This window comes from Meriones unguiculatus, chromosome 18, assembly GCF_030254825.1.
Source record: "Meriones unguiculatus strain TT.TT164.6M chromosome 18, Bangor_MerUng_6.1, whole genome shotgun sequence".
NCBI lineage: Eukaryota > Metazoa > Chordata > Mammalia > Rodentia > Muridae > Meriones > Meriones unguiculatus.
In genome coordinates this window covers 35632443-35656755 of record NC_083365.1, presented here as the reverse complement: position 1 = coordinate 35656755, position 24313 = coordinate 35632443, and the positions used below count along the sequence as shown (strand labels likewise).

At 37.1% G+C, this 24313-nt stretch overlaps 2 protein-coding genes across 5 annotated transcripts in view; one reads left to right on the top strand and one right to left on the bottom strand.

Annotated features, from left to right (window-relative positions):
• Elp4 (elongator acetyltransferase complex subunit 4) overlaps positions 1–893 on the bottom strand; it is a 210893-nt gene extending 210000 nt beyond the window's left edge. For both annotated transcript variants that reach the window (XM_021654336.2, XM_021654338.2), the window contains exon 1: positions 637–893. In XM_021654336.2, coding sequence (XP_021510011.1) covers positions 637–856 — 220 coding nt within the window. In that variant the 5' untranslated portion in view covers positions 857–893. The remainder of the gene's footprint in view (positions 1–636) is intronic.
• Positions 894–988: 95 nt separating this feature from the next.
• Positions 989–24313, top strand: part of Immp1l (inner mitochondrial membrane peptidase subunit 1) — a 62142-nt gene continuing 38817 nt past the window's right edge. For all 3 annotated transcript variants that reach the window (XM_060371750.1, XM_060371751.1, XM_060371749.1), the window contains exons 1-2: positions 989–1114; positions 5236–5341. The gene's annotated coding sequence lies outside the window, so the exon portion shown is untranslated. The remainder of the gene's footprint in view (positions 1115–5235; positions 5342–24313) is intronic.

Sequence of the window (24313 nt, the reverse complement as noted above, 5' to 3'; positions counted from 1 at the left end):
TACACACTATGAAAAAAGGTAAATATAAATAAATCCAGAGATTATAATATACATGAACATATTTAAGACACTCTGGACTTAGAAGTATCTGAATACCAAGGGCTTGTCATTACTTTGCGTCAACACTCATCTTTAACATGAAGCAACACCACTTAGGGTTTAAGAGTAGCCTGAGGTGGAAAATGGGCGATGCTTTCAGCATTTCGAAAGAAGCCCTTTTACAACGCTAAAAAGTTTTGCAGGTTAGTCCCTGCTTTAAGCTACCCAGGGTTGGAAGGAGGGTGTCCTAAGATTAGACCAGCAGAGGAGCCTACAAGTCAATTCCTTTCCCCTTGTCATTAGAAGAATCACTTTAGGCTAAAAGCGTGTGGGGGAGTTCATGGTCATCTGGAAATGATGTGCTGGCCAGCAGAGTAAGGAGTTCGGTCCCGAAGGCGGGGTTAGCGCACAGCTTTAAAGACACCTCCATGCAAGTTTCCTCCCCGAGCCTTCCTCCTCACCACGCTTGTGGTGGGCAGAGGGGGAACAAGAAGAGGGGTGCGCGCGGCCAGGCAGGGCGTGGGCATGAGGGGCTGCCCCGGGAGTCCCTCCCCAAGTTCTCCCTGAAATGCGCCCGCATCATCCTTCGGAACCGACCTAAGAGCTGGTCCAGGGCCGGGAGCCCGGTTGACACCAGCAGTTGTCCATTCCGCACCGAAGGTCGCGTGCCCGCGATGGACAGCAGCCGAGGGCCGCCTCCGGAGGCCCCAGAGGCCTTGCCCTTCCTCTGGAAGCTGGTGGTGCCGCTCCGGCCGCTCTCGGATGCCCCAAACCCGGAGCCGAGGACGCCAGCCCCGCGGGTGGCTGCCGCCGCCATCTTGAAGCTCCCGCGACGACCCAATAGGAACTCTGGGAACTCGAGCGGCCGGCCTGTCAGAGCCAGCCCCCAAAGTCCCGCCCACCCCGCCACTAGCGGCCAATAGGAATGAAAGACTTTTTGCCGGCCAGCCAATCGCAAGGCCTATTGCTGAAAAGTGCTGTGCGTGAAGCCGGAGGGGTGGACGCGGCCCAGGTGAACCAGGCCCACCTGAGGGAGTCCGGAGCGAGCAACTTCTGTCGGTGTTTGGGGCTGCAGGTGGGTACCGTCCTTGGCCATTGTCGGTGCCTGTGTTCACGCGGGAGGAGGAGCGGTTCGCCCCCCTCCCCCTGGCTTCTCAGCCTGCTGCGAGTTGAAGCTTGCTCCCCTGCTGGTTTCTAGGGAAAGGCATCCACCCCCTACCCGCGCACGACCCCGTCTTCCCGAGTGGTTGTGCTGTCTGGAAAGGAGGTAGCGGTGGCTTCAGTGGCTGGGGAGCACCTGGGCTCAGGCAGTGAGAGCCCAGGGCTGGGCGGGTTGGACAGTAGACTTCCCTTGGGGACCTGGCGTACCATGGTGCTTTCTCCCCCGGCCTGACAGACTCTGACCTCGCTGGCAAGTCCCCGCGAGCAGCTTTCCTTAAATTTAATTAGTGTTTCTGGAAAGCTTGGAGAGTCTTTTCCTGAGCATTCTGAATGACAAGTGTTACTCTGACAACCTTGTTCGCACGTTTAATTGTCGCTCTCTGAAGCAGCTGCAAATAACGGAAAAGTACTTGAAGTTGCTCTCGCCCTACATCTGAGTAGAACTAGATTTTTTTTTTTTTTAGTTTATTTTTCTAGTGATTGTGAAAGCTGGATGGAGAGGGTTCCTGCTATATTTGTGGGAGAAAAACTATGTAATTCAGAGCTATATGAGGACTTAACTGTTTTACTTAAATGAGAACTCGAGGAGGAATTGGTTAAGTGATTTTAATGGACATCCAAGATAAGCAATGACTGAACCAAAAATGAGTCCCAAGTCTACGCCTGAGTCACTGAATTACTGCTGACAGTGAAGGATGTTACATGACCTGGATTAATGGATGGATGGATGGATGGATGGATGATACATATATTGATTGATTAATGGATGACACATGATACATGTATTGATTGATTGAGTCATTCATTCATTTTGAGACAGGGCTCACTATGTAGCCCTAGCTGGTCTGGAATTCACAGAAGTGTGCCTGCCTGCCTTTGCCTTCTGGTGCTGAGACAGGTGAATACCATCACAACAGCTTTATTTACTGTATATATTTCCTTTCCTTTTCTTCCCTTTCTCCCTACCTCCCTCCTTTTCTTTCTTCCTGCTTCATATTCAGGCTTGGGTCCATAATCCTAAATAGGTGGAGAACGAGAATCAGCTGTTCAGGGTTAGCATCAGCCCCATAAGACCATGGCTCAAAACAAAGCAAAACAAACAAATTTTTAAAAACAAAACAAAATAGAGAATGATATTCAGGAAGAAAAAAAACCAAAGCAACAAGCTTTGTGGTTTAGCAACACATCAACAAGAAAGAGTTGATGAAGGTTGCTTGCATTCATTTCAAACATGTCGCCAATACATATCATATATTTCTTTATACTTGTAAGCCACTGAAATAAATCTTGAGTTCTTGCTTTCTGCTTAGACCCAGCCTTGTTGTTTTGTAAAAATGTTAGTTTCCTTCTATAACAGCAAATAAAGAATTCCCTATCCTAGTTTATCAGTCTCTATGTTTTAGATGCCCAGCTCCTTTAGGCAGATAATATATTTTGTTTCATTTGATTATCCTTCATCATTCCCAATGAAGACCAAGACCGGTTGGAGCCACAGCAAGAAATATGAAAAATTATGTTTGTGCTTGGTCATGAGTGGGTATTTCTTTCTGAGTCCAAATAGTAACTAATTAAGGTTTAGCAGACAATAAAGTCACTTGAACCTACCCACCTCTTCCATGAGTAAACCATGAGAGCTGCCATTAATGCTTGAGCACACCTCTGTTACAAGTTGAAATTCAATTTCATATAGTTTTTATAGTCACAGCATAGTCTTTTTCCTTTGAGCCATTTAAAAGTCAACGTATGGCATTTCTATATGTTGCCGCACAAAAGTAAATGGCAGCTGGAAAATTTGCCCTATGAACCATAGTTTTGTCAGCCTGTGTGCTAAACTGTTTTTTACTTTTCTCTATGATTCTATATACTTTATATTCTAGAAACCCATCAAAGCCTCTAGTATGTTCATGCTTCTCACTGTCTTCAGTGTTTATTTACATTAGTTAAAAAAAATATACTATTGTACTGGAGCAATTTTTTGAAAGAAGTGTTATTAAACTTGTAATTTTGAACTAGAATCTCCTCTAGACACAATACTGGGAAGAGAGATGCATTCTTCATACAATCTCTCTAAGGCAACACCCATGTCCTGCTGCCAAAATCTACAAGAATTTCCTAGGACTGCCATAATAAACTGGCATTAATTTGGTGGCATCACAGAAAACTTACTTTTTTCAGAACTTCAGAAGTAAAAAATATGCTAAGGATGTCAGCAGAGCCATAGTCATTTCATATCTAAGAAACGACGCTTCCTTTCCGGCTTCTGCTGGCTCTTGCTATTTTTGGTTGTGAAACTATAACTTCAGTCTCTTGCCTCCAGTTTCATAATGTTCTCATGCTTCTCTGTACTGTCCTTTGCCTTTCATTGGGGCATTCTCATCCAATTTATTACCTCCCCAATCTAGTCTAATCATTTCATGTTGACATGTACCTGAGTTACATCGCAAATAATATATGATCATGTACTATGGTTCAAAGTAGATTTTAATTTGGGAAGTAGGACATTACTCAACCCACTGAAGTCTCTTTTGGATTACTATTCATCTACAATGTAAACTTTTGTGTAATGTATTGACAAAAAAACCTTACGAATACTTGATTGATACACTTATTTCATGGATTGATAAGATTTCTCCATGGTTACAGTTGCTTGCTGCCAAGACTGATGACCTGAGTTCCACCTGTAAGGCCACATGGTAGAAAGAGAGAACCAGTTTGAGCAAGCTGCCATCTGACTTCTCTATCTATGGATGTGATGACAGGCATGCAGTCTGCTCCCAATAAATATATGTTACATAACACACTACTACCCTCCCTGTTAATATAAGTACTAGAGAGTATTAAATTACTTTCTTTTCAAACTTCATAGTAGAAGTTGATAAGGTTATTGTATATGTGTGCAATAACATAAAGTTCTGTTGAAGTTTGTTGCTTAGTATGTATATATATATATATATATATATACACATACATCTGTATAACAAGATCTTAATCCACGTCTTTATTAAAGTAGTGGCAATCTTTAACTGATTGGAACAAGAGTGAAATGGAATTTAGGTGTTTGGCTATTGACTCTAAAATGTTAAGGGAGGGTTCAAGTGCTTACACAACTAAGATATTACTTATATGAGTAGCATAAATATAAGTGCATTTGAAACTTGCAATATAATAAGAAGAACAAATAAGATAAATAGATGAATGAATATATTTAAGCAGACTTTTACATAAAATCTCTCCAAATTATAGGTATTTGAAGATGGATAAGCATCTTATTTTTAAAGCAGAAATGGTTAGTTGTTGTGAACTCTAAGAAGCAATATGAAAACATATAGAAAGCAAACTTTACTATTTCACATAGGAGTCTAGACAAAATTACTTGTGTCTTGAAGTCATAAGAACTGATGTAGACTCATAGCTAACTATATGATAGGTTTTAACATTAAAATATTTTGCTTTTCAATTGGTAATAATTTTTTCTATAGTTTCATGTACAGTTTTACTCATTAAATGATTAATCAGTTTTTTATAACAGCATTATAAACTTATCTTTTTCTATTTTCAGTTTTAAAATTAGCTGGGCATAGTGTCTCATGGTCTTGAATCTCAGCACTCTGGGGGCAGGAAAATCTCTGTGAATTCGAGGTCAATATGGTCTATGTAGACTATGTAGAGAGACCCTGTTTCAAAAATATATATATATATTGTCATTAGATATGCATGTTAACCTGAAGAAGCGAAAGTGTGGATGGCTGCCTTATCAACTTCCTTAACTCTTTGACCGCAGAGCTTCTGAGATTTTTATATAAAATGTTAGGTTTTCTAGTTTCTTCCTTCTTAAATTCTCTTTCAGATAAAAGACTTTAGTAGTCTCATTTAATAAAGGCCCAATGCTATTGAATATCTAAATTCAAGACTCTTACTGCCCCACCAAAAGGAAGACACAGTACACTTTGAAATATCTACTCTCCCCATACATTAATTTAGCCAGCATTGGTCAGAGAAGCTTTCACATAATGCAACTTTGATTTACTGCTTTAGGAGTCCACAACCATGGATGATTTTCATGCGCTTTGAGACCTGCCTTATATCCAGGTTTTCCTTGAAACCTACCCGAAAGTTGAGTGAATTGTAGAACAGACCTAAGGTAAGTAGACTTTTACAAAACAAAACTCCCCTTTTTATTCTGTGGGTTTCGAGTTTAACTTAAGTCCTCTGGCTGTTGTAAGGCTGCTCCCTGCTGGACAAAATGTGACTTTCTAAAGGGGGCACTAAATAGGTGAGCGGAGAACTGCCCAGGGACCCTTGTTACATTCACAAAAGCTATCGGCAAAATAGTGCTATACCCTTGCCACCATGTTGATAATCTGCTGCAGTCAGCTCAAGAAGGCTAATGCTCTCTTGTTTCCTTATTTGTTGGTTGTAGCTAAAAGTTATAAAAACATATCCAGGAATATCTGTCAGGGTGGGCTTTAAATGACTTTCTTAATTGTGTGCGCTTGTTTTGTAATGTAAGTCAATATACTATTATAGTAATTATACCTGTTATAACAATTTTACTTCCGTATGTTATTATAGAGACAAAACTCATTTCCGTAATAGTTGAAGCTGCTTCAGTGTAATTTAAATTAGATCATATTGGATCTATTTTGAATGAGCAACCTGTGTTTTATGTTTTGTGTACTTTAAGCGTTTATGTCTTTCAGTGTTTATGTACTATAAGCGTTTATGTCTTTAAACGTTTCTTACCTTGGTCTCTACACTATTCCAGTGGCCATGTTTGCTGGCAGATAGGAAGGATACTTACACAAACTTGAGACAGTATATCAGCAACTAAACTGTCACAGACGCATAACACACATATACAACACTTGTAAATTTGGTTTAAAGCATAGGAGAGAAGAAAGACACTATGCTTCTTCTTACCTTCAAGTTAAAATAGTCTTAGTTTTGGGGAGTAGGATCTGCACAGTTATCTGGTTCTAATCTGGAATTTTTAAAATAAGTATACATATTTTTGTTTGAAAAGAAGAAAAAGGGCAAAAATAACATTAAATACATAAAGTAAGAAAGAACAATTGAACTTTTGTTCTTTCAAGGTCTCCTATATTTTTATAGTTGTTATAAAACATGAAATCTATACTTAATTGGAATTAAAATTAAAAAATCAATTACTTAATTGGAAGAATTTTGCATAGAACAGTTCTTTGTTTTAAAATACTGCTATAAAAATTATAAATGCAGACAAAGAATGTAAATTGTTAACAAGAGAATGAACCTTTTCTTCCTCAGCAAGAATGTAGTTTCACAATACATAAGTTAAAATTTTGCATTGTATAATGTAAGGTTATACAGAAACAGGCAAATATATAGAGTAATTGTGAAGTATCTATATATATATAACAAACCCCAAAGCACCATATATCTAGAGCGTCACTAGCATTCCTCAACACAGCGCAGTTCTCTTCTTTCCCTCCTCCTCCCTTTGTCTCCTTCTCCGTCCTTCTCTTACTATAGATTCTAATGGAGTCTTAACTGTTGATTACTTCACAGTCCTGGACTCAAACATCCTGAGACTTTCGGCTATATTTTACCATGTCCATCTTTTTCTCCCTTTTCTTTAGAGGCAACAGTCTACCTTTTGTTGTAACTACTTATTATTGTGTAATTTTTAGTTTTCATGTATGTTCCTAAGCAATATGTTTATATTTTGCCTCTTTTTCTTTATAAAATAGTATCTTTTTCATTCAACTTTCTTTTTTACTTTTTATTGATTCTTTGTGAATTTCACATCATGCACCCCAATCTTACTCATCTCCCTGTCCCTTCATATCCACCTTCAGCCTTTGCAACCTTTCCCACAGAATAAATAAAAAAAAAATCTCTTTGAAAGCTATGGTATGTTAGTGTTACATATGTCACACAGTATACCCTTTTGTCCACACATCTTTACTTGCAACTGTTCATTTCAACCCGTCTTTGGCCTTGTCTGAGGCCTCTGGCATCTGCTATACTGTTACCACTAGATCCTCACTGGGACTTCTCAGATATTCTCTGGTCCTGTGTCATGGAGATCCTGCAGTTTTGGATCTGCAGAACCTGCCCTTCAAGCACCCCAACAGTTCATACATTGAGTAGATGTTAGGGTGGGCTAACCCAAATCCTTGGATCTGGGCCTGAGTAGTAGCTGAGTTGGTCAACCTGCCAGCTCTCCTGCACCCCTACCACCAGGACTAGCATTCCAGCACTTCCCTGGCTAGCTCACCAATGCTGCAGCCAGCAACGGCAGAAACAGCTCTCATGCCCTTGGGCCTGGCTCACCCTTACCCATGCCACTAGGGCCACTGTTGTTCGGTGTAGCTGGTAAGGGCTGGGGCCAGCTCTCGTAAGTGCTATAGTTAGTGAGGTGCGGGGCCAGCTATATGCAGCCCTTGGGCATCAATGTGGCCCCAGGCAGGAGTCCCAGACGGGAGATGTCTGCATGGTTTTTGATGGTAGTATGAGACACAGACCCCTGCTGCTGCATGGCCAAGGACCCAGACACAGCCCTCAGCAGCAGCATGGCTGGGTTTCACCATGGCTTAGGGTGGCAGGGAGGCTACCGTCATGTCTCCAGTTCTGCCTCTTTGCAGTGCTAAAATTCTTCTTCTTTTCTTCCTCTTCCATCTCTCCACCACATACTTGTATATTATAGCAGCTCTGCTTTAGACAGGTCTTGAGTTGGGGCTCTGTGTTCAGTGGGGTACTGCAAACAGAATAAAAATTTTAAAAGTATAGAGCAACTTGGAGCAGAAACTAGCCCAGCCCATCTATTTGTTCTCTTAAACATAGTAAAGTGACATTAGGAAATTATATTGAATGTATTAAGTTATGTAGATATGAATTTGCATAATTGACTTGTAGAAATTCCCAGATATTTGGCTCTTAACCAAGGACCACCTTATAGGTAGTGACAAAAGCTCCCAAAACATTAATGTTCCCATTCATAGTTTATCTTCCAAAAGGCAGCCATAGTGGATACTAGTTTTAAGTAAAGAATTTTTCTTTTGTGTATTTCTGCATTCATTGTGGGTTTTTAAAACATCTCAGTGTGAGAAAAATATACAAATCATACATCGATTCCAATGTAAAAGGGAAAATATTAAAGTAGATGGTATACAATAAGTAATTTGGTATATTATGCCACATTATTGAGTTTCATTACTTTATATAGCATTGGTATTAAAAAGTAAGCTATGTTACCTAACTTTATTGGAAAGATAAAATAAATTTTAAGGAATCTTTCATGATTGACAGAGAAGTGTTTATCAACTCTGAGTACAAAGGGGACAGTGCCAGACATTCCTCATGCTGCTTTATCATCCATCTCTTTTAATTTCTGACATAAGAGCTAGTTTTCAATTCTGTGATTATTTCCAAAGCTGTTGCAGTAACAACAACAGTTGTCCCTAGTATAAAAACAGCACATCTCTGAGATGTTGGGAGTCAGGGAAGACAAAAGCACAGATGACGTAGGCTTCTTCGTTGAGAGCCAGTGCTTAATTTCAACAGTGCACTTCAAAGTTTGACTCTTCAAATGACTATGGAGCCCTCGTTTGCTCATATAGAAATATACAGAGATCAGTTCCATCGTTTTTTATGCCACAGATTTGACTACATTTTTCTGTTTATATATTTGTGTATCTTCCCTTTTTTGTGCCAATACCATGTAAAGCTTTAGTGACCCATTTATACATTAAGGAAAATTAATTTATTTGAGTTTTATTACCTGGAGGGTTAACTGACAAGGGGAACAAGAAAGCCTTGAATAGAGAGGATGGTAGGTGAGAGGTGCTGTGACCCTGCCTTTTTAAAAGAAAAGAATGTATTAGAAGGAAGTGGCTTAATGACTGTTTTACACGCCAGATTCACCCATGTTACCAGTGTGCAGATACAAGGAAAGACATTTTGTAATAATTGTATAAGATGCCTCTATGGCACCTGCTGGTCACTTTCCCTTCCTATACAAGGATAACCACTCACCTGACTTTCTGACTTTCGTAGCAGGGATCACTTTTGTTATGTATTATAATATATGCACTCATATAGTGATACTTATACTGTATAGCTTTGTGTCTACTTTCCATTGTTCACTGTTATGTCATGAGATTTGTCTAGCTTATGGTTTATTTTTATTGTATATACCAGTATATGAACAATTATTGCGCATTTCATCATTAGTAGATATTGGGGGAATTTTCATGTATTGTCACTATGAACATGTCAGAGTGTATCGTGTGTGTACATACATGCACATATTTCTTTGTTGGTGTATCTGGAAGTGAAATAGCTTGTATAAATGCCTATCAAAGTTTGAGCAGTTTGCCATTCTCCTGAGATAGGTGTGCAGATTCACACCCTGTATGAGGACTCCAGGTACAGCACACCTTTTCTAGGCTTGAAAAAGATAGAGACCCTTTTCACTCAAAAAGTTCCAGTGGCTATGAAATCATTGTATCTGTAATTTATAATCTCTCGAGAGCTAATGAGGTAGATTACTTTTTTCATATACTGGCTGTTTGGTTGTTTCTCTTGCAAGGAGCCTTTTGCGCACTCTCCTATTTTCTGTTTCTCATTGAGTCGCCGTTTTTACATATTTGAAATATAAATTTATAACGAAGTGTGGACCCTAATTTCTCTCACTCAGATTTGTTCATTTTCAGTAATGTTTTTGAACAGTAGTTCATAGATTTAATGTATGTCAGCTCTGTTTAGTCCCTTTCCTTGTTTAAGTTATATTTGTGCATTTATATGCTAAGTTCTCTAAGCATGTCTTTTTTCTGTCCTTTAGACTTATCATTCTAGACTGTATTGTCTTGTGAGGCAATTTTACTTTACTTTTTGGACTCAAGAATTCCTGGAGAAAGAGCCAAGCAAAATAGATTTAGGTGGTGAAGGATCATAGTTATGTACTTTCTATGAAATAACTCCTTAGGAAAATAGGCCTGTTTGTCCACATTTACTTTCTGTGCTTCTTTTATTGCTGCTTTGTTTTATTATCTGTCTTTAAAGAGAATCTGCATTATTCAGACAGGAATTTTTGGAGTAGGAAAATAAATGTTACTGTTTTCAATGTTAATGACACCCATATTTATAATTGTTCATTTATGAAATATGTAATTTTGTGAAGCAATTGTAGATAATCCTAGTAACCTAACTTGGGTATAATTCCCTCTATTAAAGGTTATCATACTAAATTTTTAATTGAAAGAATACTTGAATTTTAACTTTTTGTCACCATGGAAATATAGCAGTTATATTAAAAAATTGTAAGTGTGTTCTAAATTATTTTAAAAAGTACAACATGGTTACCATTTGTGGCTATGTTGTAAACATTTATGAGACCTTCAATTGTATTTTTTCAAAATGTCACTGTATGTTCTAGGGTGTGTTATTTACATTATAGAATTATCTTTTTAAATACCCTAATTATTTCGCTTTTATCTAGTCAGTAATGTATGTTAGCAAGTTAATTATTGTTGTGTTACTTTTTTATTTCATAATGAGGTTACTTTCCCATTTTAAGATATTTGAAAACACACTCTAATCACAATGCAGAAGTTAGAAGAAAGGTGGGTGATCAGACGACTTCTCACTAAGCATGCAGATGTTCTTCGCTTGTCAGCTACAGTTTTTAGTTTGAAGTATAGTATCAAATTAACTATTATTTTATCATGACTTTTATTTAATTCATGCATTTAAAACGGGTATTCAGATAAAAGATAATTTCAAAATAAAATCAATATATTACTTATGAGTGGAGCAACACATTAGCATTGGGTTCACAATAGATCATATCGCTTTTATTCCATCGTACAAGCTTAGCAGCACAAACAGAATAATCAACATATTATTTGGCTGTCATGTGCTGAACAGAAACCAGAGATCACAAGGAGGTTTTCCCTAGCTGTGGTGATGGCCTTTTTGTTCCAAGCCCCCATCTGGGAGGGCCATGGTGTGTTATCATATGGAACGCGGGCTTTTCTGTAATCTGCTTAGCTGCACTGCCGTTTGAATCTTCATTCCATGTTTGTGTAATTTATAATTTTAATGAGACCGTGGCTCTTGTGGGCTTTGAAATATATTAAAAGCTCTTTTGTGCATATGCTTTTGTTCTTGCTTAATAGGCTCAGTGTATTTAAAACTGATGAATTTTTATTCATGAATTTGGATGTCTAGAGATTAACTTAGAGTGAATATCATTGCACTCATCTATTGATGGTTAGAAAGGGTTTTTTTGTCACTGTTGTTTTCATTTGCTTTTGTGTGTATGTGTGTGTACATTTATATGATACTTGTAAACTAGAAAAGGCTAAACTTAAATAATTTTAAGAAGCTAGAGAGAAAAATTGCATGATTAAACAATAAAGAATAGATTAAATTTTAACCATGCTATTTATAGATACCCAAATTTCAGCAGTAGTGTTATATATTAAATAAATATTGTAAAGGAATAATTATGAAAATCTACTTTTAAGTAAGCTAATACCTTAACTAATTTGTACCATATTGTTAAAATCACACTTAAATACTTGGTGGAGATGGTCATTATAATGAGTCATTTTAATTTTTTGGTTGATAGGCATGTTATGTGTTTTAACTATTTTAGGTGTTATTATTTTTATGGAACCATTTTTAAGTGAAAGTTTAAAAAAACTAATGGAAATGATGAAAAGGCTTATAGAAAAGCATTTTACTAATAATTTATAAAATTGATCTCTTCATTTTTGCTAGTATTCTGAAATATACTAAATGCTTTAGTTGCATTAATTGCTACTTAAACATGGTGAAATTTTTTGATATAAATAATTGTATAGTTCTACAGAAAAAAAATCATAGACCTTTGTAAACCCAGATATGTTTTTAAGCTGCTCTATATTGAACTCGGGTATAACATGCAGAAGTAGCCCAGGAGAGGTATATTTATTTTAAAAATCTACATTTTATTGCAGTTGTTTTTGAGAGGATGAAAAACTTCTGAAAAAAAAATCTGTATTTTCTGGGAATGTTGGCATAAGCTTGTAATTCTTGCTATTCTGTAGCTGAGGCAGGAGAATCACCTTGAGGTTGAAGCCAGATGAAACTACATAGTGAGACCCTGTCTCATTAATAAATGAACAGCCCAAACTAATCCTAGATTTTCTGTATTGAAGCTTTTTTTCAGCTTTACACATTTTTTTTCAGCTTTACACATCCTTTTATGTTTGCAATAGCAATAGAAATCTCATCTCTTACCATTTTCTTTAAGCTAGAAGCACTCAATTTAAGTGACAAGATCCTGTACTGTCTTTATTAAATTTATCCATCAGTTTTAACACCGTTTTTTCTCAACCTACTGCTTTGTTGTACAATTTCATTTAGCTTAGGAACTGTTCTCATTTGCTTTCCATTGCTGTGATAAACACCAAGAGCATTGTGTGAAGGAAACTGTGTTTGGTGTATTCATCCTCATCACACTCCATCACTGAGCAAAGTCTGAGCAGGAACTCAGGTGGAAGCAGGGGCAAGAACCATGGAAGAATGCTTCTTACTTTCTTGCTCCTTATGGCTTACTCAGCCTGTTTTCTTACATCTCCCAGGACCACCTGCCACAGTGGGCTGAACCCTCCTGCATCAATCATTAATTAAGGAAATAGCCCCAAATTTGTCCACAGGCCAGTTTCATGGGGTTACTTTTACTCCTGTAACTCCATTTATCTCAAGCTGACAAAAGTGAACCAACACAGGAACAAGCTATTGAAAATATATGAATGCCAATGCAGTACTGTTCAGTAGCAATTTCAATGTACCATGTAATGTTTTTCTTAGCCAGCTATATCCAAATTTTACCTAGCTATTCAATATGTATCAGTATAAAATTTTAAAATGTGTATTTTTTTTATTTTTTGTAGTGTTCAGAATTCATTGTGTCGTATAGTATATGTCAGTTTAAACGGGTGACATTTAAAGTATATTTGGGTCCTATGCCAAGACTATTACATGCTCATAAGTGCTGAGTGTACAGTTTGGGTCTACAGTTCTTTACAAAATGGGTACACTGGTTTCTTTTTTGTTTGTTTGTTTGGTTAGTTTTTGGTTTTTTTGAGACATGGGTTCTCTGTGTAGCCCTGGCTGTAGGTGTAAGGCATTACAAAATTATAACACTATATCATGACAAAAGTACATATTTTTTTGCATTCCTTATTATTTTTCTAATAATATACTCAGGGGATCTAAAGAATGCTTACATGTTATGAAAATGAATTATGTTTCTAACAGTTCTGCCAATAATAGCACTTAACATAGAAAATCAGAATTATATTACCTGATTCCTGAATACTGACCAGATAGCATGCAGATAAGCTTAAATATACCGTGAAGATGCGATAATGGCCAGTGTGATGAGGAGGAATGTTCTTCAGAAATTATGAGTAAATGAAACTTAGCAAATAAAGCCACATTCAAGGATACTGAAGAGCATGTATTTCAAAAAGAACACAAGGATCCTTAATACTTTTCCACCTAAAGCTAACTCCCCTTTTATGTCCTTTAGTTTTTCCAGATTGATGGTTGTGCAAATGAGTATGAAGCTTTCTTTTTATATGTTTATTTATGAAATGTTTTCTAAATATCTCTAGAATTCATTACATTGAAAATACTGTGTATGTACTATGTAGAGACATTATTTTACTGGGACATACTTTCAAATATGTAATTATGAATTATAAAACCCTTATTACAATTAATAAGAATTGATTTATACAGAGTTAATAAAATGTAACTAATAATAAAAAAATTAAATTAAATTAAAAAAAAAGAATTGATTCAACTACCTTACAATGTAGTTATTCAATGGTTAGGAGAATTTGCTTTTAAAACCACTGTGTAAAGCCACGTGGTGATAGTACAAGCCTTTAATCCCAGCACTCAGGAGGCAGGGGTAGGGTTAGGGGGCAGAGGCAGAGAGAGGCAGGCTGGCAGAGTTGCAGAGGGGCAGAGGCAGATGGGCAGAGAGGCAGAGGCAGATTACCTGTTTGAATCCAGCCTGGTCTGGTCTACAGATCAAATTCCAGGACAGCCAGGGCTACACAGAGAAACCCTTTCTGGAAAAACCAAAACTAACCAACCAACCAAACAAAAACCAATGTCTCCACTTTATAAAGAAATGTAGGTGCACCCCTGCTTGGATGTAGTCCATGGCAGCTCAGTGTCCAAGAGGAATTCCCTAGTAATGGGAACAGGGACTGTCTCTGACATGAACTCATGGGCTGGCTCTTGGATCACCTCCCCCTGCGTGGGGAGCAGCCTGACCAGTCCACAGAGGAAGACAATGAAGCCAGTGCTGATGAGACCTGATAGACTAGGGTCAGGTGGAAAGGGAGGAGGACCGAACCTATCAGTGGACTGGGGGAGGGGCATAGGAGAGGGAGAGGGAAGGAGGGTGGGAATGGGATTGGATGGGGGAGGTGGCCACAGCTGGGAAACAAAGTGAATAAACTGTAATTAATAAAAATAAAATTTAAAATAAATCAATAAAATTTAGAGAAAGACAAAATATGAAAAATAAAAAAAACCAAAACTTTTATTAAATTTACACTAAAATTTAAAAGAAGAAAATTTAGGTGCAAACTGGAGGAATGACTCAGCACTTCAGAGCATGTAATATTTTTGGCATAGGACACAGAGTTGACCCCCAGCGCTGGTATCAGGTGGTTCACAACCATCCGTGGCGCCCTCTTTTGACTCCATGTGCGGTTGCACCCACATGTTTACAGCCTTTATACACATACACACAAATTTAAAATGATAGAAATAAGTTTTAAGGGATTGAGGATTTAGTTCAGTGGTAGAGCACTTGCCTAGCAAGCGCAAAGCCCTGGGTTTGGTTATCAACTCTGGGGAAAAAAAAAGAAAAGAAAAGAAATAAATCTTAAAAAGGTAGACATCAGCAAAAATGATTGTGCTAGAATGTAGCTTAGAGAAAACCATATATTCATGAGTTCCTCAAAGTTTTTCCCCACCTTCTGAATTTTTAGTACTATGACTTAATCTTTACACAATTTCACTTTTATGTAAGTATTAGCCAATGCCTGTTACATTCTTTGACTCATTAAATTTTATTGACTACTCTCTATGACTTTTGTATTTAAAGTGCTGACACAAAATGTTAAACCACTCTATAAACAATACCTCTAGTTTCTTGGAAATGATAAATGTGTCCATTGATTTCTTAATTTTATTATGTACACAGTCAATTGTAATCCAAGATTACAGCAAACAAGATGTTAATTTTAAGACATAATCTATGTACATTTCAATTACAGAGCATGATGTTACAGAAGCACAGAATAAAAAGAAGTAACATTTGTGCTATCCTCACAGGAGCTGTCAATAAAAGATGTAATAGGGGATTTAGGACTCTGGAAATGGCCAACTAATTTATGTGAATCTATTTTATTTCAGCTAGAAAGACCCAGCTCTTTCTCGGCAGCACAGGCTGTGCAGCACAGGCTGTCTATACAGAACCAGGCGGCTGCATATGGATAGTCCCTTGATATCATTCACTTGCTGTGTAATCTTATTATGCAAAGTTCTAATCTTCACCTAGAATGAATGCCTCTGGGTCAGAATATAGTCATATCAGGGTTTTTGAGGTCATGTTTTGTGATCCTTAGCTTATTCTTCTAAGTAGGGCTGGGATTTAAAGGGTATTCCCCAGACACTAGCAGAGATAGACAGCAGACCCTGCTGCCTTTTTGGAAGACAAGACCAACATGAGGTCCCTGGTAGGATTAAAGTTGATTTGTAGCTGTAGGATTTTTTAACAGATGTATTATTGGACAGGGAATAGGGGGCCACCAGCACAGCAAAATTGAATCATGACTGGCATTCTCAGGGAGTTTGCTGCCTGCTAAAACAGCAGCTGCATGTGGATTTGACTTCTTTCAGGTGAAGCGACTTCCAGTCATTTGGAAAGGATGGGATGAAAAGGAACCTTGGTGATAATTTTGATGTCTGCAAGATTTAGTACCAGTGTAATGGGATTATCGGTAACACCTTCACTGCAGAAAAAGCCACCTGGCGTTATAACTGGCAGTGACTGAGAACTAATCCTTTCCCATCTCTTGGATGTCATTCACGAAGCTCAAAGCAATTTCTGCCCTGCTAACTATGATTAATTTTATAAACAACAACAACAAAAAATCAGGTGATCAAGGCAAAGAATATATCTTTTATTGTAATATGTAGGTTTAAGTAATGTGACTTACACAAACTGAGCATCATATGGTTCAAATTTTATTAAACTGTTCAAATATAAAAACTTGTTTGGTGATGCCTTATACTTTTTTCTGGTTGAGTGACCAAATAATTGCTGTTAGTAAAGATTTGTATGTGAGATTAAATATTAATTTAAATATTGTTATATTCTTTTGAATTTAGGGCTATTATCGATGTAACACAATGTGTATAGATGTAAGAAATTGAAAATAATTTGTTTTGACACACATTTTACTTACTTTTGATTGTTTGAGTTGCTGATGACAAACATTTTTGGTGACTAGAACATTTAATAATTTAAAATATATAATACATATTTATGATATTGAAGTAAGATTAGCTCAAACTGCTGATGAAATGGGTCTTTGTGAAAAATACATGATGTTTATATGACCAACACTGAGGATAGTTAATACAGTGCTAAATGGCTATTTCTAGAGACCACTATCTCTCAGTCCAGTTTTCATTCAGCATATGGGGAACTATTTACTCTAGAATCGTCCATTAGTTAATTTTTAAAACATTTTTATCATCCCAGAACCTTATCAGATACTTTGTTTAGAGGTGTTAATTGTTTTAATATTCTTCTCCTATACTATTCAGAATAAACTGAGAGAAAATGAAGTGAAATTATCCCATCAGTCACCCAAACAGTATGCACCATAACTGCCAAGACAAGAAAAGATAATTAGTATTGTCAGTGTTATGATCTCAGAGTAGTTAATTTTAAAATATTTATTCATAGGACTTGACTTGTATGTTATTGTGCATCTTGATCTAGTAGCTTTGCATTTCAAAAATAGATTATAAAAATGCAATCCAAATGTTTTTAAACTTTAAATTTTTAACTGAATATGGAGGGGCTAAAATATTTTCATGATATTATAAGAGTAGCACGATCACATACTTTGTAGATGTACTTATATCATCTGTTTCCATATAGTGCCTTTTATCATATATATAGTCTTTACTGGAAAGCCATCAAGTAGAATGTAAGTGTAAATCGTGTTCTATGAACTTAGCCAAGCGTGTTATTCTTACTGGATTTGGTGGGACCACTTTCAAGCTACTATGTTGTGGTTCTTCATTTTACTCTACTTGAAATGAATAGGTGAGAAAGCTCAACAGTATTTCTCCAGAACTGTATATTTTTGCTACTTGAAAAATTATTCACTTAAAATTTTATTATGAGGAAAAGCTGTCCATGAAATAAAGGGACTGAAATCTTAGTCCTCATCATGAAATTACTTGTATTACTTAGTAAGGTAGTTTATCATCTTCAGGATAATTTTCTGTGATACTTAATATTGTATAATTACTTTGTGAAGTATCATTTCTTTTAAGACAAAAATCTATAAGTTTGCCTTTATTAAGCACTGTAGGAATTTATAATTGTAGTTAAACTATTAAGTGACTCTTCAGAGTTAGTCTCCTTTCCTTCTTCCATCTCAAGTGCCATTCATATGTTATTAGCATTCTTTTTCGTTAAGAAGGTCCAAAATAAGTAAATTCAACATGAACATCTAAGGTCTTCCCAATGGTATACGTTCTTTTGCATAAATATAGGTTATTTGAATGTAACTTATAAGTTGGTAACTTATAAAGTTGGTAACTTATAAATTTGATTCATCTTGAATGGTAGATACTAATTTAATTTGCAGCATGGATGATGCATAATGATGTCAGTAAGAGTTGAGGTAATTTTGTGAGATAAAATAATGGGATATAAGTTACAGGAAATGAGAAGTATATTGAAAAGGGTGTTAGAGCAACCAAACAAGGCTGGGAATAATAGGAATTGCTGACTAAGATTCCCTCTTTTTTGGAGATTTATTGACTCAGACTCTGGAGAAGCTATATGTGCAAGTGTGTGGCAGTAGTGACAGCTGTCTGTAGTGTTGTTATTTCTTTTATTTGAATTAAGGGCTTTTTGATTTTAGATGTTTATAACAAGAGAAATACTAGGGAATGATAATGCGATTGATGGATTGATGAAAGTGATTGAAATAGTACGTTATAAATTTTAATCAATAAGAAAAATTTATAGAAACAGCCCAAAGTTGACAGTTTAAAATAAAAATGGTTAAATCTTGTTGTGTTTCTGAAAATGTTGAGCAGGCTTCTATGGCCTCAAATGTCAGCACAAAGGCCTTTTCTGGGCTTTCTTCTTAAGACTTATTAAAACTGAAGATTCTGTCTCTTTGCTCCCAAGGATTCATTTTTAGTGCATTGATGAGAGCCTGAGTATCTGAATTATGAATTTTTAATATTTGCTGATATTCAGTTATGAGTTTATTTTGATGCTACAGTTAGAGTGAAGCAGTGTTCACCTGCTTTAGGCCTGAGAATGATGCCAGATTTTTTCCTCTTGGAATAAAACAAAAAGGCTTAGTAAAATCTTCCTAGATTATAGGATCAGAATTCTCTGAATTTATAGTTTTTGAGCATGAAAAGTATACTCTGGACAAATCTTCCAGTTGATTTAATATTTATAGATTTGATTAATTCATGAGCAGTCATAAAGGTGATTTTGCTATACCAGGCCTTTGAATTGTGTGGTTGGAGGCTGCTATGTGGAAGTGAGTGCCTGAGCTATTGAGCAGTGTGCGCCGTGCAGCACTTTGTATCTTGATGAGCCCTTGTTCTCTGCTTCTCACAATAACACTATTTAGGATCCTAATTGGACATGTGTCCTATAGTTGCTTCATATTCATTTTTCTATGGGAAAACATGCTTCCAAAAGTAATTTCATATCAGATATGTCAAAAATTTTTTTTTCTGACACAAATGAAAGTAAATACAGCATTGTATTTGTTTTTGAGAAAGGATCCTATGATTCTGGCCTGGCCTTAAATTCTTTGTATAGCTAAAGATGACTTTGAATTCCTGATTTGCTTATCTCCACTTCCCCAGGACTGGGATCCACCACACCCACCCACCTTTGGCTAATGTTAACATTTTTATAAATAGCAATGAGTCCTCTTTTTATATCAGTTCAGTCGTTTCTTTAGTTAGCTGCTAAAATGCTTGGAAATGCCTGGAAACCTGTAGCCTCAATTTTGACACAAGAAACTTTTTTTCTATGTTTGACACAAAATGCCTTCTCAAAGAATTCCATACCGCGGTTAGCAATGTGGCTTGGGAAGCCTGAAGTCACCCAGCCTGTCCCAGCCATCGGTCTAAATTAGGAGTGTACAGTTACCTAGTGCCTCAGCCTCCAAACACCCAAACAAAGGAATTTCTCCTGCTCCCCCACCTCACTACACCTTCTCCTCACAGACAAGGCTGCTCTGTGGAACAGCCATGGCTGCCCTCCCTTTGTTGACCAGGCTGCCTCAAACTCACAGAGATCCTCATGCCTCTGCCTTCTGCTTGCTGGGATTAAAGGTGTGCACCCCCATGCCCAGCTCAAAGGAATCTCTTAACTTGTATCTGGCTTTTGCACTTCAGTGTTCAGTGTTTATTGTTGGTTTTACTGTGAAGTCCAACTTCTCTTTTCTCGATATGACTCTTTACACCCATATATCTATTTGATAGTTGCCAAAACATTTCTTTCATTGAAAGTGAGAGATGTATAACATAGGTGGAGAATTTAGGGCCAAATACTTCTGTATGTTCTGAGCTATGTGAGTAGGTTCTCAAAACTCTGCCCCGTGGTTTCTTTATCTGTAAAATGAAATACCTAAATATTGAGTGAGTTAGCCTCTGTAAAGCTGTTACAACAGTGCCTGGCACACAGCAAACATTAAGGAATTACTGTTATTCTGGTGCCTGACATTTTTTTTTTCATGTGTACTAAAAGAAAGTGATTAACTGTGTACTCCAGCATACTTTCTGATACAGATCCTCCTGTCAGTAATGTAGAATACTATGGCAAGACACCAGCCTTGCTTCCTTTTGACCAACATTACTTGAGCTTTGCTGCATTTCTTTGGGAGAAGGGATCTAAATAATTTTAATTCTAGGTTCTTTGTTTTGGGTTTTCTTTTTTACATTACTTAATTAATTTAATCACTTTACACCCTGATCACAGGCACCTCCCTTCTCTCCCCCCAGTCCCATTCTTACATTCCTCTTCCCCCATCTTCCCTCCCCTTCTCCCCAGAGAAGGGTACCAACCTAGTAGGACTAAGCACATCCTCTTCCCCTGAGGCCAGGCAAGGTAGCCCAGCTATGGGGAAGGGATTCAAAGGTAGGCAACAGAATCAGGGACAGCCCCTACTCTTAATTGTTAGGGGACCCACATGAAGACCAAGCTGCATATGTATCTGTTAGATATGTGTAGGAGGCCTAGGTTCAGCCAATGCATGCTCTTTGGTTGGTGGTTCAGTCTCTGAGATCCCGTGGGCCCAAGTTAGTTTATTCTGTAGGTCTTTTTATGGTGTTCTTGAGGCCTCCAACTCCTTCAGTCTTTCCTCCCGTTCTTCCACAATATTCCCTGAGCTCTGCCTATTTGGCTGTGGGTCTCTGCAACCGTTTCCATCATCTGCTGGATGAAGCCTCTCAAAGGACAGTTATGCTACATTCCTGTCTGCAAGCATAACAGTAGCATTAATAGTGTCAAGGGTTGACTCTGTTCCATGGGGTGGGTCTCAACTGATTCATTGGGTGGCTGTTCCCTCAATCTCTGCTCCATCTTTACCTCTACACTTACTATAGGCAGGGCAAATTTTGGGACGAAGGTTTTATGGGTGGGTTGATGTCCCCATACCTCCACTAGAAGTCTTGCCTGACTTCAGATTTCATATCCCCCACTGCTAGACAACTTAAGTTTACCCCCATAGAATCCTGGAAGCCTCCTCCTTACCAGAGATGGCCCCCACCAATTTCTGTTCTCTCTTCCAACCCTCTTTACCCACCTCCACTCTGCATACCTGATCCCCACTCCTATTCCCCTCTCCAACTCCTCTCCCATCCAGTTCCCTCCCTCCATCTACTTCAGATACAATTTTATTTCCTCTTCTGAGTGAGATTCAAGCATCTTCCCTTGGTCCCTCCTTGTTACTTAGCTTCTTTGGGTCTGTGGATTGTAGCATAGTTATCCTATACTTTACTGCTACTATCTACTTATAAGTGAGTACACACCCATGTGTGTCTTTCTGGGTCTGGGTTACTTCACTCAGCATGATCTTTTCTAGTTCCAACATTTACCTGAAAATTGCATGATGTCCTTCTTTTTAATAGGTGAGTAGTATTCCATTGTGTAAATACATTTTCAGTATCCATTCTTTGGTTGAGGGACATCTAGGTTGTTTCCAGTTTCTGGTTGTTATGAATAAAGATGCTTGAACATAGTCGAGCAAGTGTCCTTGTGGTATGGTGGGGCATCTTTTGGGTATATGCCCAGGAGTGGTATAGCTGGTATTGAGGTAGAAATATTCCCAATTTTCTGAGAAGCCATCAGATTGATTTCCAAAGTGGTTGGAATCCACTTTGTGATCCCAAGTTTGCAATCACACCAGCAATGGAGGAGGATTCCCCTTTCTTCATATCCTCTCCAGCATGCATTCATTGTCACTTGAGTTTTTGATCTTAGCCATTCTGATGGGTGTAAGATGGAATCTAAGAGTCATTTTGCTTTGTATTTCCCTGACTAAGAACATTGAACATTTCTTTAAGTGTGTCTTGGCCATTAGAGATTTCTCTGTTGAGAATCCTCCATTTAGCTCTGCACCCCATTTTTTAATTGGGTTATTTGGTTGTTGGTGTTAAGTTCTTTATATATATATATAATTTTGGATATTAGCCTTCTGTTGGATGTAGGATTAGCGAAGGTATTTTCCAATTCTGTAAGCTGTCTTTTTGTCCTATTGACAGCATTCTTTACCTTGTAGAAGCTTTTTAGTTTTATGAGGTCCCATTTATTAATTATTGATCTTAGTATCTGAACTATTGGTATTCTGTTCAAGAAGTTGTCACCTGTACCAACACATTCAAGACTATTCTCTGTTTTCTCTTCTGTTAGATTTAGTGTATCCGGTTTTATGTTGGGGTCTTTAATCCACTTGGACTTAAGTTTTGATCAGGGTGACAAATGTGGATCAATTTGCATTCTTCTATGTGCAGACATCCAATTAGACCACACCATTTATTGAAAATGCTTTGTTTTTTTGTTTTGTTTTGTTTTGTTTTGTTTTCTATTGTATGGCTTTGCCTTCTTTGCCAAAAATTGTGTCCATAGGTGTGTGGGTTTATTTCTATGTCTTCTATTTAATTCCATTGGTCAGCCTGTCTGTTTTTATGCCAGTACCATGCATTTTTTATTACTATTGCTCTGTAGTACAGCTTGAAATCAGGGATGGTGATAACCGCGAGAAGATCTTTTTATTCTATAGGATTGTTTTTGCTTTCCTGGATTTTTACTTTTTCCATATGAAGTTCAGAATTGCTCTTTCTAGGTCTGTAAAGCATTGTGATAGAATTTTGATGAAAATTGCACAGAATCTCTAGATTGCTTTCAGTAAGATGGCTATTTTTACTATCCATAAGCATGGGAGATCTTTCCATCTTCTGATATCTTCAGTTTCTTTCTTTAGAGACTTGAAGTTCTTGTCATACGGATCTTTCACTTGCTTGGTTAGAGTTAAAAGATATTTTGTATTACTTGTGGATATGTCTTTTCGTTTGTTTATATGGTGGGTTACATTGATGGATTTTTATATATTGAACCTCTGTATCCCTAGGATGAAGCCTACTTGATCATGGTGGATGATGTTTTTGATGTGCACTTGAATTCGATTTGTGATTATTTTATTGAGTATTTTTTGTATCAATGTTCATAAGGGAAATGGCTCTAAAATTCTCTTTCTTTGTTGAATCTTTGTATGGTTTAGGTATCAGGGTGACTGGCCTCATAGAATAAGTTTGGCAATTTTCTTTCTGTTCTATTTTTGTGGAATAATATGAGTAGTGTTGGTATTAGTTCCTTTTGAACATCTGGTAGAATTCTACACTAAAACCATCTGGCCCTGTGGAGTTTTTGGTGGTTTTTTTGTTTGTTTGTTTGTTTGTTTTTTGTTTTTTGTTTCTTGTTTTGTTTTTGTTTTTTTTTTGTTTTTATTTATTTTTTTTTTGTTTCGAGATGTTTAATCACTGTTTGTTTTCTTGTATATTTAAATTGTTTACCTGTTCTTTATTTAACTTTGGTAAGTAGTATCTATCAAGAAAATTGTTAATTTCATTTAGATTTTCCAATTTTCTGGAGTACAGGCTTTTGAAGTAAGACCTAATGATTCTTTGAATTTCCTCAGTATCTATTTTTTAATCCCCCCTTTTTATTTCTTATTTTGTTAATTTGAAACTGTCTCTCTGCCTTTTAGTTAGTTTGGCTAAGGGTTTGTCTGTCTTGCAGATTTTCATAAAAACCCAGCTTTTGGTTTTGTTGATCTTTTGAACTGTTCTCTTTTTTTCTAATTTATTGATTTGAGTCCTAGTTTATTTTCTGCAGTCTACTATACTCCTTTTTGTTGTGTTTGCTTCCTTCTGTTCTAGAACTTTCAAGTGTGCTGCTAAGTTACTAGTATGGGATCTCTCCATTTTCTTTATAAAGTCACTTGGTGCTATAAACTTTACTCTTAGCACAGCTTTCATTGTTTCCCATAAGTTTGGGTATGTTGTGCCCTTGTTTTCATTAAATTCTAGAAAGTCTTTAATTTTTTTCATTTTCTCCCTGACCCAGTTGTCAATGAGTAGAGAGTTGTTCAGTTTCCATGAGTTTGTAGGCTTTCTGTTGTTTCTGTTGTTGAAGTCCAGCTTTAATCCATGGTGGTCTTAGAAGATCACAAGGAATTATTTCAATCTTTTTTTTTTTATCTCTTGAGGC